Source organism: Amblyomma maculatum, chromosome 4 (genome assembly GCF_055883805.1).
Source record: "Amblyomma maculatum isolate TAMU_Amacu chromosome 4, ASM5588380v1, whole genome shotgun sequence".
NCBI classification, from domain to species: domain Eukaryota; kingdom Metazoa; phylum Arthropoda; class Arachnida; order Ixodida; family Ixodidae; genus Amblyomma; species Amblyomma maculatum.
The window spans coordinates 73,566,654-73,584,966 of NC_139347.1; the positions used below are offsets into that span (position 1 = coordinate 73,566,654).

Sequence of the window (18,313 nt, forward strand, 5' to 3'; positions counted from 1 at the left end):
TTGGTGTATGCGACCCCAATAGTGAGCTTGCGGCTTTAAGCTCTTCAAGGCTCCCAGAGCTGGGCAGTTGCAAGGATGACAGGCTGCTGGACTCTGGCTCGTCCTCCAAATCATTTTGTCGACCATGCACTATACTGCAGAAAAGCTTTTGAAAATAGCACAAGCAGAAAAAAATCAGTATGCACAGGACAAAGTTATGTGCACCAGCCGAGAAGCACCATGTTAAGTGCACATACACGGCACACTTTTACTGTACACAATATGCAAAACAGCTTAAGTTTAGTAGTAAGAGGGCAGTCTTGCTTCCCATATGACCCCTATATGCCGTAAGCTGTCTAGCTTATTGTGATGAACATTACGCATGACTATGTATAATCATGCAACACAATTACGTTTAAAAAAGATTGCGTTGATGTTCACTGAGCACGAAGTGCAATCAATAACTTTTGCTGCATTGAGTGATTTTAACTCAGCGTGTAGCGTCCTCAAATTAAAGACTAGCAAAGGAAAACGTTGGTACATTAGTATGCTCGTCAAGGGACGGGCACATATTGTCTGCACTGGCTTTCTTTGCAAACAAAACTAAAGTGTTGCCATGTGTAGCAACAGTACCATTTAGGTTGCATGAACGCATGGTGACAATTCAGAACATTCCTTGTAATATACAGCAGTATTTTTCTTCCTTCTTCAGCAGTAACCTCCTGATTCCAGCCTCTTTCTCCTGCCAGGCTCGATTCGTTTTTAGGGAGTGTACCTAGAAACTTGTGCAAGTCCCAATATAACTGCCACGTGTTAGCGCCCTGACCAGTTTCTGTTTTCTTGCTCAGCTCCCCGGAAGAAAGGAAAAGAAAGTTTTCGAGCTTTGCAAAACAGCATCCGGAAGAGCGCTACATGTCTATGCTAGCACTTATCTTCGTTACTGAAAGACTCCTTTGTCTGACCAGCTGACACCTGAGAATCCTTTTTTTACCATTGTCCTCGACTTCGAACGGGGTTTAATTTTTTTAAGTGGATTATGTCATAAGAACTCGTTGCGGTTTTATTCTACGTTTAGAAGTTTAACTTCAGTTGTCAAGAATATTCTCTGGTAGGATTTAGCTCCAAATTAGAGAATGAATGAATGAATGAATCAATCAATCAATCAATCAATCAATCAATCAATCAATCAATCAATCAATCAATCAATCAATCAATCAATCAATCAATCAATCAATCAATCAATCAATCAATCGATCAATCAATCAATCAATCAATCAATCAATCAATCAATCAATCAATCGAAAAATGCCTAAATATATGCTTATATCTAGTTTGCTGACCCATGTAGTTATATGACCGGCAGTACACGCTAAGAATACCTCTACGTATCGCAGTGATGGGCTTTTCCACCGTAGCGAAGAGCCTCCGGATATTTATATACTTAGATTTTGTTAGAAATGTGTTCAGTGGTGCTGATAGTAGTCATTTCCACGTTTTGCCATTTGCTTTATTTTTGAGGTTGAGCTGTATAATATACAAAGCAGCCAAATGAGTAAAACATGAACAACAGGCGAAAGCAGTTTACCGCGTCACATAAAAACCTGGTGGTCGCAAACAAGAAGCAAAACGCGACACTCCACCAAGTTTCATGACAACATTCTCTAAAGCTTCGCCAGGCAACACTGCGGCGGCAACACACGGACTTATTCTTCTGCGGCGGTCTAACACGGAGTTCATTTTTTTCGAAGTCTACCTCGGCTGGGCGACGTAGACAGTAAGCTTCCAGTTGGCAGCTTGCTTTCCCTTCCTCTCTGTGACGTATTCATAGTCGGCGGAATACAATCCAGGGGCCGACGCGCGGTTGCGACACCACAGAACGGGAGCCCATGTCAAGGGGGTTCTGCAAATGACAGCGAAATTAAGTAACATAGCTTCCAAGCTTTTCATTACATGTTTCACGTCATCACAAGCGTGGAGCATAATTTTTTTTTGTATCCAAAGAGCATAAATATGTGTTATTGAGCCAGCCATAATTACCGGGTATTCAGCGCAGCACAGACACACACAAGAAAGAGGACACCACGGGAGCTTTCTTGTGTGTGTCTGCGTTGAGCACCTTGTAATTATGTCTGACAATCAACTAGCTCAGCAGTTAACTCGCTTATGGAGCCAGCCGTTGGCGATGAATTACTTACCGCAGCCCATTTGCATCGATTTAATGTCGAAACTATACCTACTGCGATGCCTCAGAACATTTGCCGACAGACTGCTTGCGAACTGCCAGTTCATCACAATTTTTATATGCTAAAAACCTTACCCTTTGCAAGTACCTGTGGTGCTATTAGAAAGCGGTAATCCATCAAACTAAGCAAATATCATATTAACCTTAAAGTATCCAATACCATCGTGTAGAAAAAGAAATTTTTAGAGGCCTAACAAGGCTAAGCTTAGCATAACGCGAGAAAGCTCTTGATTGGCGCATATTTTATTCTTTTAGAAGTAGACGACGTTGTCGCTCTCTTCTTCCCCACTGTTGTTCACATGGCTTGGCGCTGCGCATCTCAGGCTCTGACAATTGGCACAAAAAATTAGGCTTGCTATCAGCTTCAATGCAGACTAAATTTACCACGCTCATCACACGCGATTACATTGTTAATCCACGTGACACATACCTGAGCTGCTTAATGAAGACAAGTTCCTTTGTCGAAATGTTTGGCTTGGCTTGCAAACCAAGGCTTCCCTTCGATCCTTAATTGTTGAGTGCTCTTTCATACCATGTCTCAACCACTTTTGTTCTTACGTGATTTCACGTTTTACTGGAGGATGATATATGCTCCTGCGTGAGATCATTTGCCTGTGACGTCATGACACAGTCAATAAATGAGCATTTTGCGACACGCCGCTAAACACCGACCAGACAACGCCGTGTTTTCCGTTATATAGGGGGCTTAAAGGGATGCTATCCCTTTAATACGTTAGCGAACGATACGCGCCCGTTAAGATCGATTAAGGCTGCGTAGCACCTCACAGCAGAAAGTTTACCTGTGTGTGTGTGTACGCATGGGAGTGACATAGCTTATACGTACCTCTCCCTGCGAAGGCCCCAGTTCAAGGCGAAAGCTGTGAACCAACCGGGCGATCGTGAGGTTCAGTGTCACTTGAGCCATGCGCATTCCGACGCAATTACGCGGTCCAACTCCAAAAGGCTGGTGCGCCATCTTGGGGAAACTTCCTTCGTTGTTGGGAGAAAACCTGTCGTCGATAGAAGAGCGTTGAACAGGAGCGTATACGAAATGATACAGTGTGCAGAACATACATTTATTTGCAAAAGTTGTCGGGTCAATTTGCTTATGAGAATAAAAGTGCGAGGACACATGGGGACTCGCAGATTGCTACTGTCGCAAACACAGGAACATATGCTCGATAAACCTGCGCTTCTTAGCAATTATATTTTCATTTAGTCGCTTCATTCCGCATGCAATTATTTCTAAGGCTCTGAGTTTGTTTAATACCGCATGTTCACCGGCGTAAAACGCTGTGCATCGCACCTGTCCGGGTTGAAGGTCAGCGGGTCTGGCCAGTAGCGCGCGTCTCTGTGGATCTGCAGTGTTGGGGACATGATGGACGTCCCGGCCTTGTACTTCACGCCGTTGTACTCAAAGTCACTGACAGCTGTCCTCGAGACAAACCTGCTCGGGAGACAAGGTAAGGACTATAAAGCAATGAAGAAACTAAAAAGCCGCTTTACGTTACTAATACAATATAGTTGGGATGTTTTGCGTTTCAGTCGGCCTTCTCATATTTACATACCACCATTCCAGGAAGGAAACGATAATTGGGCAATATTTTGGTTGGTTTTTAGAATAATGAGCATATTCAGATTAATATAAAATTCATGTAGCGTCCCCCTCATTCTATCTCTCTCTGTCTTAATAAAAATGCAGCTTTAGCCTTTTCACGAATAAGTGGTTCAGTAGACATTGCGTGGGCATAGCTGTATAAAAATCGTTACTTGCTTTCCACAGCATTTGCGATGGGAATTAACTAAAAAAAAAGAAGCTAAGTTTGGGTGTTTGGAAGACATGCGTCATCATCAGTCGCATTTCTGGCCATGTTCTGGAAACAGTACGTACGTGAGTACAGGCGGGTAGAGGCGAAGGGCTTCGTTGACTACCTGGGCCAAGTAGGGCAACTTCCGTGTCACTGTTTCATAACTGAAGGCTTCCTGCACACGATAGAATACAATCAACGTTGCCGGGAGAGTACCTAGAGCGCCAGCGCCAAAGCAATACACGGTATGCTTTTGGTACTGCACATGTAAAGAAAACGCCTAATCTTGGTTGTTTTAAGACAGTAACAGCCGCTGGAAAGTTCGCTACTCTGTGATCAGAAACCCTGTTCCTCGACCCTCCCTGACGAGCACACAGCACACACACACACAAGCACAAGCTTGTGTGTGTGTTGCGTGCTTTTTTTTTGAAATGATAGCTGGCAAAGTTCCTCCACCGAATTCGCCTTCACGTTACAGATCATCTAACCTTGCGCTGATGAGAGCGGCTCCAGAGACATTCCGCTTCATACTTACATTGTATAAGCGTGCATACATGTGCAGCGGTGCCGCTCACGGAAGGCGAAAGCTTAGTTGTCGATAGCTAGCAAATGATCAGTTTGTTCTTTACATATATTGAATTGCTTACTGACCGACTGATTACATTAGGTGAGATTTGCTGCACAGGTAGTGTAATCTGTTTTTCATCTAGCTCATCGCCATTGAAAAGCAGTGAAAGTGCGTAGTGGCAGCTGTACTGGGAGTACAATGACTATCCGCCTGACTCCGTGGGTGAATCGACAAATGGATTCAAAAGGGGCCACCTGGTTTTAGCTACGGCAGAGCGTTGACCATTCCAGCTCTGCGCCGCACACGTGCTGCAGTTAACTATTTAATGCTGTCGTCTTTCAATACAACAGTGTTAAAAGACCCGCTCTCACAAAATCTGGCGTCAGTATTGTGAACGAATACGCCCGAGCATGCCTCTGTCTGCAGGCTGCACGATCGAGCATTGATTGGTCATAGGGCTGTGTGACGTCGCTAGACAGCATGACATGGTCCGCTGGCTAGCGCGCCAACTCGGTCTTCGCCCTTGAGACGGCAGAGAGAGGTAGCAGTCCAGCCCTCTTAGACCCAAAGTTAGAGACGCTGCCTAAGAAACGCAGGGACGTTATCTATACCGGTTGGTCTTTAATGTAAACTGGCAGCTTACGACCCAATGCTACAGAATATCGGAGGCAAAATTAAAATATTAGTGATTAAGCGAGCAGAAACCTGCATGTACGCGAAAGAGGAGCCGCAATAGGAACCGGAAAACAGCAGCCATTAGGAAGTTTTAGCAGATCGTGATCCACAATCCATCATCTTGACCCGCCAGCGCGCGCCGGCGGTGAGCACGCGCCGACTGGTCCCTACGAGGCAGGTCTTTTTGCCGACTCCTAGCATGTCTGGATGAGCCACCAGCCTCCTTTCGAACATACCTCTATATATAATTAAATGGTCGAACACATGATGATATTTGCTTAAAATCGAACACATGATGATATTGGCTTAAAATATCGACATAATTCCAGGTTTTCAAAGTGTTTCGGCAAGACGAAGAGCCTTGCTGACACTTTATAAAAAAACAAAAACAAAAAAAGCAAGTGACAGTGAACAGAATCGAACAATATGCCTCCGATGAGCAAACAGGAGAGGCTTTCGCATTGTTATGACAGCAGCTATTAGCTTAAAGCTTCGTTAATAATAGGGAGATTATCTTGACATTATAGCTTCTGACAGATAATGAAAAAAGAGCACAGACTAATGGTGCCAGGTCCTTACGTTCGCTACAGTCTCTACAGTGTTCTCTAAGAAAACAAAAGAAAATTAATCGGCGTACAAACTTCGTGCCTCAGAAAGAAGTGGGTGAGATATTTCACTTTATGTGTTGCGTTGGTCGACCCTACTCGTCAATGTAAAGATGCGAACGACATATCAAATGTTTGCAGTGGTAGCGGTTTGGGCACTACAACAGGCCTTTGCCTTTGAGCCCTGTGCTACCTCACTATGAAGAGAACAGAATAATAAAAAAGTTATTGAGTGTCAAGACAGGCTCTGCTCTTCATTATGAGAGAAAAAAAAAAACAAATTAAAAAGCAGTTTGCAGTATTTTGCGGACAATATATTAGAAAGAAGTAGCGATAAATTAACCACCCCGTTTGGCTTGTTGCCTTCTGCAAGGCTTTCAATAGGATTTGATTATTACTTACTTGAGGTCATGACATTTTTCAATATATCAAAATATGATGGCTGGACCGAGAGCCGTGCCGACAATTCGTCAAGAAAAAGGCAGGTGAAAAGCCAATTTTATTTTTTGGAGCAAATTTTAAAGCTTTGACTTTTTCTGTTGGCGATGAACAAAAACTCCAAAATATGCTTTTAGAGCAGCAATTATTTTGCTGCCCTCATGAGCCAATACCTTTCACCACATGCCTTTAAGGCGTGTTATGTTGCGAGTAGCCAATACGTTCGAGCTGAATGGCGGTAAATAGGGTAAAATAATTAAGACTTGCTTTGCTGGAAACATTGTCGTTAACTTCTTCTCTGACTTTGTCTTGAACGTCTTGGTGCTTGGCCAAAAGGTACGTGACGTAACTTAACGACGTAGACGTAGTGTCGTAACTGGAACAAAACCATCACATATGCAGAGGAGAAGTTTATCATAGAAACTTTGTAGTAACCGCACTGTTTCGCTACATACATAGGTACATACTTTACATACGTTTTTATATTTGTGCCTTTTAGTGTAAAAATTATTAGTATGCATATGTATTGAATTTTTTTTTATTGAATGTAACTACTGTATGTATGACTGATTTGAAAATTTCCTGCACCATTCATATGCTGCTGCTTGCATGGCTTTCCTGGGCACTGTCAAGCTGCCTAGGCAGCTTTTAGCCGGGAAACCCTGCAGTTGAACCTGGAAATAAAGTTACTGACTACTGACTATTGAGTTGAAAAAGGCTGCTCTTGTCTGCTTTTTATGTACTTCAATCGGTGCATTCACCGTAACCCGCATTCCTGTACTCAGGCGTGCACATTGCTTCGATGCCACAGAAGGCGTTCATTACCTTCCTCATACAAGTGATGTCAGAAAGCCTCCTGGCGCATGTCTTTACCTGTCACTTATGCTGATAAACCATGCAGCTAGTTCGTAACCAAGGTGACAGCGGTCGACCTTTTCTGGCGCAGTGTACTTCCGGTCTTTCCTTCAGTCTGCACATGTGGTTTCTGGCGCACATTTCAACTTTATTTCCTTTGCTTTGATATACGCATTCCCGAGTGATGTGCACACGCCTGCGCAAGTGATGCCTCTGCACCTGGAATAAGTGACCTGCCTGGTGAACGAACCCTCTTTTTGCCGTGCATACTGCTACTGTGCCATATGGTTTAATGCTGCGCCCCATTCTTAAGTCCAACCCTGAAAAAACTCCTGACGTTTCCTTTCACCTATTCCCGTATGATGTAGAACTCTGTTCTAAGCAGCCACCGCGTGTAAAAATGACTCACGGCTGGCACACCCATTATCTCCCATGACCCTCAGTACTGCTGAGCTGCCACATCAGCAAAATGTTTCCTCTCATTCTGGCCACACTTTGAATACTGTCATTTATTCAGTGAAATATATTTATAGAAAGATAAATGCGCTGCCTGGGATATACACTGATAAGTTTAAAAGTTATAGCGTGCACGTAAATCTTGAACGAGCGTAGGATTTCATAAAGAAGCTTTTTTTGAACGCAATGTTTTCAAATATCGTAATATACGACACTATACCTGTCAATAAATCTGCCAGTCTCCCCATTGGGGCGGTTGTATGTGCCTTCTATTGATTGGCGAAGACGTTCACTGCTGGTTTTTCATGGCAGTTGCAACTGCTTGGGCCAGCGCAGAAGAAACCTTAAAAGCAAGGTCTTGTTTCTTGTAAGGAGATTAGATCATTCACATCCACAGTGTTTCAGAGTACGTTGAAATATTATACAGTAATTGCTCCAAAAATAAACGTGATGTTTTAGAAAGCTGGACCTAAAAAAAAATTAAGTGGCAGATACATCAATTATGTAACAGTGCACTTACCCTGCGATGAACAGAGAGCTAACACTGACAAGGACTTCATCAGTAGTTAGCACACGACTTTTGGAAGCTCCAGCTGCAAAACAAAACAAAAATGATTAAGAAACAAAGCACATTTCGGTACAAACTGCCAGTTGAAATCCAAAGTGGGCTGCCACATGAGCAAAATGTTTCCTCTCATTCTGGCCACACTTTGAATAGTGTCATTTATTCAGTGAAATATATTTATAGAAAGATAAATGCGCTGCCTGGGATATACACTGATAAGTTTAAAAAGCGACACAATTGTTAAGCGCAACGCACGTAAAGGTTTGTGTTGCATTCGCGCTTAAACGTTTGCTTCATATTTTAACCTTATTCTTGTAAATCCCAAGCAGTGCATCTATTTTCGTCTAAAGTTGTCAACAGTTGACAATCAGCCATTTTGTATTTCCTTACCTGGTGCTTTGCTGTTTTCTATAGGGTCGTTTCCAAGATCGGTACTCTCTTCACGATACTCGGCATCCAATAGGTTCTGAAGTACGTCGGGCCTTCGGTACTGTGGAAGGGAGCCGGGACAATAATTCATTGCTCATTGTGGCAAAATGAGAATGCTTGTTTTATCATTGCGTCGTTCAAGATATAGCACGCTTTGATACTGGTAACAGCTAGCAACGGCTTTGTATTTGTTGCCCGCAGGCTTGGTAAACAGGGGAAGGAGCGAGTGACCACAACGCGGCATGTTGGCGAGCTGGAGTGCAGAACAGCGCCGAATATATCAACAGGTGCAACGTTATGCGTCAGCTTGATAGTACGCACGGTCGGGTGTAGTTATTCTGGGGGCAGAAGGTGAACGTTTCATTTTTTTCTCCAAAGTGTGCGTTTTTCTAAATACCTCAGCTTGCTGAAAGACAAAAGGTGCTCAATTGGAGATAAAGACAACAAAAGTATTCCGTCTGTTCGGTGTTATTTTTGCTAGGACTCCAAGAAATAGGAGGAATAAAGTAAGGTTTCTGCTTCAAGGTCAAAAAGCGCACGAACACCGATTACGAAATAGTCCACCCGCTGTTACTTTTTTTTTTTTTTGGTTTGCAGCTGAAAATCAAACGATTTCGTTGTTCCTGAAAGTAAGAATCTCCGTCGTGTCATTGAAAAGCGTACTCTAGATTAATATGATCCGATGCGAAAAGTTAATCGGCGGTTTGACTTTACTAAGCACCGATATACACACAGAAGCACTCATATCGAGATTGTTCCTCCCAAACTCTATACCGGTATAATGTATTTTTTTTTTTTTGCGAGCAATAGAAAAAAATAGCTCCTTTGTGACGACGATAAACGAACCCCACATGAATATTATTCGAAACGAAAAATTCTTTATTGATATTTCTGTACTCACTGCGGGATTGTTCCTTCTGAGTTCGATGACCTTTGATGTTTCTTTAGTAAATGCAATGGTAACGTAGGCACCGAGGAGCATGTTGATCCAGTACAATGGCTTCATTATGAGACCCAGCATGGAGGTGCTCTCTATAGCAAAAGAAGACAAAATATGTTATGCTAAGCTTACCAGGATAGAGCGCTAGTAAACTAAAAGGCATTAGCGACCTAATTATTGTCACTAATGCCTTGCGACACTCTCAACTCCAATGAACAACCGGCTCAAAGGTCGGGAATGGGGGCCTGTTCTGCTGTTTCACAGAAGACTGATGTCTCATTGGCTAGTATGAGAGCCTCTACTGTCACCATTCCTTTGAGATCTTTGCTTCGTCGCGTTGCCAATATACTTTAGTAACAACAGGCTTAGAGGCCATTATTTCTGCAACGTCACACTTTCACAATTCTGTACAGAGCCTTCGGTACATTTGTCTACGCTTCCAAAATTGACCTGGTCATATGTGATTTGACCCTTTTGTAGCGGCAAACAGGCGGAAACGACATGCAGAAAGGCCCATAAGCATATCTCGACGGACTAAGTTGGGTTATTCTTCATCTACATCGTTCGACGCCAGTTTTTCGACCTCTTATTGTTTTTGCTCCCTGTAAGCTGTACATTTTCTGCCTGAACAAGTCACCAGGTGCCGTTTTTGCCTCTCACGTAATACGCCGTTAGTAAGTGTGCCAGGGTTTCCACCGCATATTTGCTGATTACTTCATACGTGATCTTCTAAGGGGTAATTACAGTTGCATTATTATGCCCCAGCAGGCGGATAGAGGACGAGTCGTTTGTCGCTAGGGCTGTGTAAGCGCCTCAATGACGAGAGAGAGAGAAAGAGAGAGAGAGAGAGAGAGAGAGAGAGAGAGAGAGAGAGTGTGTGTGTGTGTGTGTGTGTGTGTGTGTGTGTGTGTGTGTGTGTGTGTGTGTGTGTGTGTGTGTGTGTGTGTGTGTGTGTGTGTGTGTGTGTGTGTGTGTGTGTGTGTGTGTGTGTGTGTGTGTGGTAGAAGCTCTGAGTGTTAATCCGAACGCGTTAAATGTCTGACTTCCACTCACGAGAGATCAAATGGAACGGTCCCGCCATGATTCCCTGCAGAACCACTTTAGCTGCAGCGGCGAGGGCACTTTCCGGTCCTCTTTGGAAGCTGTAATCAACTCCGAATGCCCCGCGCCCAATGTAGTCCATGGCGAGCCGCTGGTACAGGTGGTACACGTTCACCTCCTGGCCGCTGGTGGCAAGTTTTTCAACGATGCTCAGGAATATGTCGGTGCCATTCGTGATCTCCGTCATCATCTGCCAAACGACACACACACATACACAAAAAGAAGAAAATTGGGAAGATATAAAACAATAATACAAGCATTGTGTAAGAGAAAAGCATTTCGTAGGTCGCACTTTGTCCATTAATTGGTTAGCGAAGGACAGTGATATCGAAACAGGCGGGTATCCCTAGCTTGATTTCCAGAGGACGAACGAACTTGGTTTGAACAAGCCTTCATAGATCCTAGAACCATCACTACTCCCCTTTGTCCTCGGCTTTGACAACTGCTAGGTAAGGTCCCCTTTTCTTACTAACCCATAATGATACAATACTTTTCTTCAAACGACACTCCGCCGTAACACAACGGGGAGATTTCTGCTCTGCTAGCGGTGGCCGCAGCACGGCGCTGCGTACACCCGGAGGCTATCGGACAGGCGGCAGCGGAGGCGGCTGTCACGCAGATATTTAATTCATGAGCCTTAATTGGCTCATGGCGGAGAAAAAGAAATGCTAGTAGAAGGCGTGCGAAACAGCTGTCCGCAGAAAGTGTGCACAGAAAGCTTTTGTCTGCACCAACAACATTGGACTTTTGAACCTTCATTTGATTATGGCCATATGGTACCCAACCTAATCCGAGTGTGGCCGACTCAGTGTTCATCTCCAAATTTGAAGGCCGTCCCAAAAATTTTACCCGCTGGATACACAAAATTTGACCGAAATTGATTTCTAACCTAATACGGTGCGGTTAATTGAGTGGTGACCACGGAATTTGAGTGGGCCCGAAATTGAACCGAAATTGATTTCTAACCTAATATGGTGCGGTTAACTGAGTGGTGACTACGGAATTTGAGTGAGCCCCCCCCCCCCCCCCCCCCCCCCCGTCTACCAAAAAATTAAAAGGCCTCCTGGTGTCCCGAAATTTTCATTCGCCCGAGTTCCAACATTTGCGTCTAACATATTTTAATTATGGCTTACTCTGAGGTGGCGCTCAAATTTAGATGGGGAACCCCTAAAATGTGGTCTCCTGGAGCCCCAAAAATTGACCTAGAATTAGTACCCAATCTAATTTGACTATGCCCAGCTCAGGGGTGACTTCAAGATTTAGCCGGGGCTTATTCAAAATGTGACGTGCTTCCACTTTCTCCGAGCGTCGGAGGCTACGTGCACCATAATAAATGTTTTCACCTTCTGCCTTGTGTATGGTGTGCATGAAGGTCCTAAAAGATAGCGCGTGCCTGCTGTGTACCAGGGGTCTCCCATGTAAAGGAGAAACGAAGGAAGTGCCGATATTTAGCCTACATACTGGCAACAGATAGAGAGAAATGTAATGGAGTGCTGCACCACAGGAGAAGGAATTTGCTGTTTTCCTGCCTTATGGCGCGATTCAGGAGCCCAATAATAAAAAAAAGAGTACGACAGATACTGAGCTTTCCTTTCCTGTAAACATATTTCTTCTTCCTATTCTTCTTATTATTATTACTAATAATATTATTATTAGTAGCATAATTAGTAGTAGTAAAAGCACTTCGATGCGAGTGGCATTGTTTGCGTGGATCAGTGGCTGGTCGAAGGTGGGGTTCTGACTTGTATGTGTTTTGAAAACTTTTGCTGCCCGCTTGGCGAGGATGTACGACGACCCCTACACATTAAAAGCATGCAAAGTGTCATCGAGAACCGTCAGACCTTCGAGGTTACGTTTATTGTGCGCAAGGGGTGGTAACAACTTTTATTGCCACGAAATGAAAGGAATTATTTCGGGCTGGGGTGAGTCTAGGGTGGCCTCCAGTCGGGAGCGACCTCTTGAGCTCGCGTGACGAGGGCCAGTTGCGTAGTTTTCCTTGGGCTGGCCAACAGCTTGTCCCATTCCTCCGCTGAGGGAGCTGGCAAGAGTGTCTTTGGAGGGGGATTGCTGGCGCATTCCCACAGTATATGGTCTTGAGTGGCCTGCGTCCCGTCACCGCAGTGCCGGCATGCAGGGTTGAATTCTCCGTTTGTAATTAACGATAGTCGGTAGGGGCTAAGAATGGCCTTTGTTTGTAGGCGTCTGAGTGTCGTGGCTTGCGCCCGGTCGAGGTCGGGGTGAGGGGCGGGGTACGTGCATCTTAGCTCGCGATAAAAGTTTGTTACCTCCGCGTATGTGCGCGGTGCCTCCACAGGCGCGTCCGTTCCCGATAGATCTCCCGTCTCCCGGTTGGTTAAGCCTCGGGCTAGACGGTCGACCCCTTCGTTTCCGGAGTTACCCGCGTGAGCCGGAACCCATACGAGATTGATGTTGTGACTGAGAGATCGGTTGCGCAGAATTCGCGCCGCGAGTGCGCTTACAGAATTTTTGGCGAAATTTTGAACGGCGCTTTTTGAGTCGCTTAGAATAGTTTTGGTGTGGGGATCCGCGATGGCCAGTGCGATAGCTACTTCCTCTGCCTCGCATATGGAGCTAGCATGAAATGCTATAGCGTTAATGAAGGTTGACTTTGGAGTGGCCATACATGCCACGTATGCTCCGTTTTTGATGTGCTGAGCTGCATCCACGTACACTGCTTGTGGATCGTCCTCGTACTGTTTCTCAAGGGTCTGTGCCCTTGTCTTCCTGCGGGCATCATGTCTACCTGGTAGCATGTTTTTGGCTATTGGTTTAACAACTAGTCTACTAGTTATGTTAGCCGATAAATGGGATGTTGCGCACACCTCCTCAGTGGGGTGGATGTGGAGCTTGTCGAGAATTACGCGTCCCGCAAGGCTGCGTGACAGGCGGGTCACTTGTGCTGTCTTATGGGCTTCAATTAGTTCAGATAGTGTGTTAAAAATTCCTAACTGCAGTAGTCGATCTGAGTTAGCGTATACTGGTAAGCTAAGGGCCGCTTTGTATGCTGTTCTAATTATGCTATTAAGTGCATGTTCATCCCTACGACGCAGATGATAGTACGGGCAAGCGTACATGATTCTGCTTATCATAAAGGCTTGGATAATCCTGCACAGGTCGGCTTCTCTCATACCCCTGCGACGTGTGGCAATGCGTCTCACCAGCCCACCTATCTGGTGCGCCGTGACGCGTAGCCGGCGTATAGCTTCTGTGTTCTGCGTATTATTCTGAATCAACATTCCGAGAACTCTGATCGTGGCTACCGGGGGTATCGGATGGTTGTCAATGTGTAACTGGATAGGTTCTCGAGAATCTGGCTTTACCTGTGAAGCTTGTTTGTTCCTTATAACTAATAGTTCTGATTTAGCCGGTGAACAGGTAAGGCCGTTTTCCTGCACATGAGACTGTACCGTGTCGATAGCTCGTTGTAATGAATCTGTAATATCTCCATCGGAGCCAGAATTGGTCCATATGGTGATGTCGTCGGCGTATATGGAATGATGTATGTGTGGGATATCATCTAACAGACGCGGGAGGCCGCTCATAACGATGTTGAAGAGAAAAGGTGAAAGTACGGCGCCTTGCGGTGTTCCTCTCGTCCCTAGTGTGATTTTGTCGCTAACTTTGTCAACGAAATGGAGCGTAGCCGTACGCGCATTCAGAAAGGCAGCGATGTAGTCGTATGTCCGTTTGCCTACGTGTAACTGTGAGAGGTGATTGAGGATGGAAGCGTGTGACACATTGTCGAAGGCCTTACTCACATCGAGTCCCAGGATGGTTCGCGTGGCTCTTATGCGATTTGTGCGCAAGCCCGTCTGCGGAAACGGTTCGGAGAGCTCAACGAACCTTGTTGAAGTTGTTGCGCATTTGTTCCATTCATTCTCGTGAAGAAGTTCGCAAGGATGGCATATGTGAGCAATGTCCGATTTTTAAGAATGTATATCAGACACCGAGTGCTTTGACTCTAATAAGTACAGAACGAAATGCCGTTAGCAAGTGTCTTCAACCGCATGTACGGCCTTTTGAAGATTACGGAAGACTACTTAGAGAAGTTTACCGTTCACAAGGTTCAATTCGCCAATGTCTCCGTGAAGACCGCAGAAATTGTTACTCATTCAGTCGAATTGCAAGCGTTAATGTGGATTGTTCATCACATTTTGTGGCAATAACACAGAAGTTGGCCACCTTAGTTCTTAGGAGGCGGCTGCAGCTCTCTTCTCCAGAAAAAACACGACGACTCGACAGCATGCGTGCGCGCACTTTGCCTAATTACTAGGAGAGAAGAATTAAGTTGGGGAGCCAATTAGCTGCTAGTTACGTAGCCACATCGTAAATTTGTAAAATAAGACTTCTGTGACCTGTTTCTTTTCGCTCTTGAGGTTTTATGTATAAATAAAATTAACCAAACAGCTCCTCTTTCAACTCAGATAATTAAAGTGGACAGCATTAGTTTTGCTTATTTGCATTTTGCCTCAGTCATTCAGGAGAATGACTTGTTCGATACGTAAAGTACGCACATTAGGGTATGTACACGTTTATCTGTACACGTTGTCTGTAGACGAAATTTTTTATTTGTGACTGCTGGTCGCTGGTTTTATTAGGCGTTATTATTGTGCTCCACTCTCCTAGGGTTTCATTTTGGTGGAGCCATAAAATTCGTACTTAAAATGAGCGTGGATATGACTCGCTGACTGGAGATACAAGCAATATCTAAAATCAAGACCGAAACGCAAATACGAGGACACATAATAAAATGAAAAAGAAAAAATATAATTTAGTACAAGTCACAACTTGTGAAGGAAATAAAACGAGCCAAAATGACTGCGAGAACTTGGGATATTGCAAGGACAAACGTACTATATAGGCAGCATGACACTGCAGGAACAAACAAATGATCATATGTAAAACAGAGAAACCATAGAAAAGATGTTTGAGAAAGCATAGAAAAGCAATTTCAAGTAAATCTTTTACCTGATTGTTTACTACTTGCTAAACTCGAAGCACACATTCAATGAAACTGATCGCTGGTTGTTGTATGAGACATTTAAAAGCCCTTCGTATGCACACATCACAGACAGAAAAGATGTGGCATGCGCAGTCGCAAGTTGTCATTACTGCAACCATGTGGTGCATTATTATCTGGTCGTGCCCTTGAAAACACTGGATGTACAAAACATTTCTACGCATGACGCTTCAGGAACAGTACGAGAGGCGGCAAAGTAAAGCTTGTCATTTACAGGTCACTCCTGTATAAATCAGTCTAGTGTACTAACTCCTCATTACAAAAGTTTTCACTTGCGGCGAGGTAGCTTTACACAGGAAAAGTGTGTATGTTGAGTGTGTTTGCCACTTTCTAGGGTCAGCCCCACTGGGGTTGCGCTGTGTTTACGGAGCTCGGCTACTGTTCTTAAGGATGCGGGATCAAATCCCGTCCTCGGCGGCCGTTTTTCAATGGGGTGAAAAGCAAGGCGCCCGTGTGCTATGCAATGTCAGTGCACGTTAAAGAACCCCAGATGGTCGAAATTTCTGGAGTCCTCCACTACAGCGTCTCTCATAGTCTGAGTCGCTTTGGGCGATTAAACCCCACAAACCACATACCACACTTTATAGAGTCAGTGTTTGTCAATGCTGTATGGGCTGGCAGCCAGAGCACATGCTATAGTTTTCCTGCCGAATGCGCAGCTTACCTGCTTTAGCTTCGCTGGACTAAACCCAGGAGCAATCGCCCGCCGTATGCTTCGCCATTGTGTACCGCCAGCATGGACAATAGCATTCTTCAAAAGGGGGTGATTTTGCAGCATAACCGCTCCCCGCTGTAAACAATAATCGTATAGCTTCCTGTCATCAACTATTACATGAGGAAGAAGGAGAAAAAACAGTTATTAGAATGTAGCAGCATGCATGTAGTAAATTATCAAGCTCTTTAATGCAAATAATTATACCATAAAATATATTACTATTCTCTCCATAGCACTGCAGTCTTTTTTTTTTTTCGCAGAAAATATTTTACATACGCAAGTGGTATGCCAGCATCGAGAAGTTCAGGTAATGCTGGATGAATTAACTGCAAGATCTGAGATTGGGTACTGTTGCACTGAAACGCTGTTGTCGAGCGCTATGCCAGTTCTTGAATGCAAACTTTATAAAATCAACTTTGTAAAATCACTTGTATAACGCAGAACGAATCGACATGCACAAGTTGTGGTGTAAATATACACTCAAATGTAGCGAAATATTAAACTAACAAATGCCTACGGCGAACTGTTGTAGTGATGAGTAAAATATAATAAATGAAAGAAAAGTTATGATGTCATGGAAAGTTGAATGAGAAGCATCAAAGTTGTATACTAGAGAACAAAAGAAGGTGATGGGCAGTGTCTTGCAAATGGACTGATAATGTCGTATTCTTAAAAATTGCGCAATGATGAGGAACGTAGAGGTATCAAAGTTTATCTAGGAGTCCAATATCACGTAGATAGGAATATAAAAAGTTAGTTCACTGCATGCAACCGCTGCTTATGCCAAGCAAAGAGAGGCCTAGTACACAATTCACAGTTGGATGAGCAGCCCAGTTAGAAGGTCATAATGAGCACGTTCTGCGGTATACGCTGGAGATTAAAACACAATAAACTCCACTGTTTCCACTGCGGCGCAGCGCTGTCGCAATACGGAGAGCTCATCTCCCTAGCGGAGCCGTAAACTTTTTGTGAACGCAGCACTGAAGAGAAGTTGGTGATAAACACTTTCTTGATGGCGAGGAAGTCGGGTTGGTGAGTGAGCTTTGAGTTATGGGCCAATGGGACCGAGATAGGGGTAACGATGTGTCGGCAAGCTCAACATCCAGCTCCTTCTTTTTATGGATGCTATTGTTTGCCTCATAACATCAGAGGGGTATGTAATGAAGGGTGATAAAATAATTAAATTAATGGAAAGAGATTTGTTGATTTTATGAAGTCCAGTATGAGCGATGACGTAGTCCCTGAGTCCAGGCAATATATGCTGCAGGATTTTAAGTTGAAAGACCCGCTACCGATAGGTGCCTAATTCTTGTCGGCCTCAACGCTGGTTAGCTCCACAGCAATGGGTAAATGACGACTTCAATCTTTTCATATTTGCATATCGGACCTCTTGGGCGGAGATAAAAAGCCAGAAATGCGGCCAAGTCCGAGTGACGGCGGGAGTGAGGTCAAACCCGACTCTGATATTCCGGAGCGCAAGCTGCTCTGCACGGCGTAGACCGCGGGTGGGCACACGGAGGGATAAGAACACGAGTGCGGCGCTGGGGTGTTCCTTCCTTGATGAAACGAGAGTAGCGTTGTCCATATTAAGGAGCCGAGGCAATGATGACTCTGAGGTCATGAGGCGGGTCGCTAAATCGGTATATGTTTGAGAAAGCAGCTTGGTCCCGTGGAACTCTTTTCTTCGCGAGGATACCTTTTAGCTATTTGGAACGCATCAAATTTTCTGAAAGAAACCTGCTTGAACTTAATATGCTGAAGAAGCTTATGTAAATGACTTGAAGAACTTCTGAAAGAATATTCATAAAAACTGCACTGGACGCGAGAAAATATAGATAAATAATAAATAAGGAAAAAAAGTTATGGTGTAAGGCGTCCCTTTTAAAGGCGTGATGC

General features: G+C 44.3%; 1 protein-coding gene across 1 annotated transcript; it reads right to left on the reverse strand.

Moving 5' to 3' along the window:
* Window positions 1-1,480: 1,480 nt before the first annotated feature.
* LOC146191407 (cytochrome P450 3A14-like) lies at window positions 1,481-16,492 on the reverse strand. The gene is made up of 10 exons (XM_084599933.1): window positions 16,367-16,492; window positions 10,614-10,851; window positions 9,522-9,652; window positions 8,582-8,681; window positions 8,147-8,219; window positions 6,579-6,691; window positions 4,113-4,200; window positions 3,528-3,668; window positions 3,066-3,231; window positions 1,481-1,879 (listed from the first exon to the last, which is right to left on the reverse strand). Exons 1-10 carry the CDS (start codon window positions 16,478-16,480, stop codon window positions 1,802-1,804), a joined length of 1,242 nt encoding a protein of 413 aa, XP_084456059.1. The 5' UTR covers window positions 16,481-16,492; the 3' UTR covers window positions 1,481-1,801.
* Between the last annotated feature and the right edge of the window lie 1,821 nt (window positions 16,493-18,313).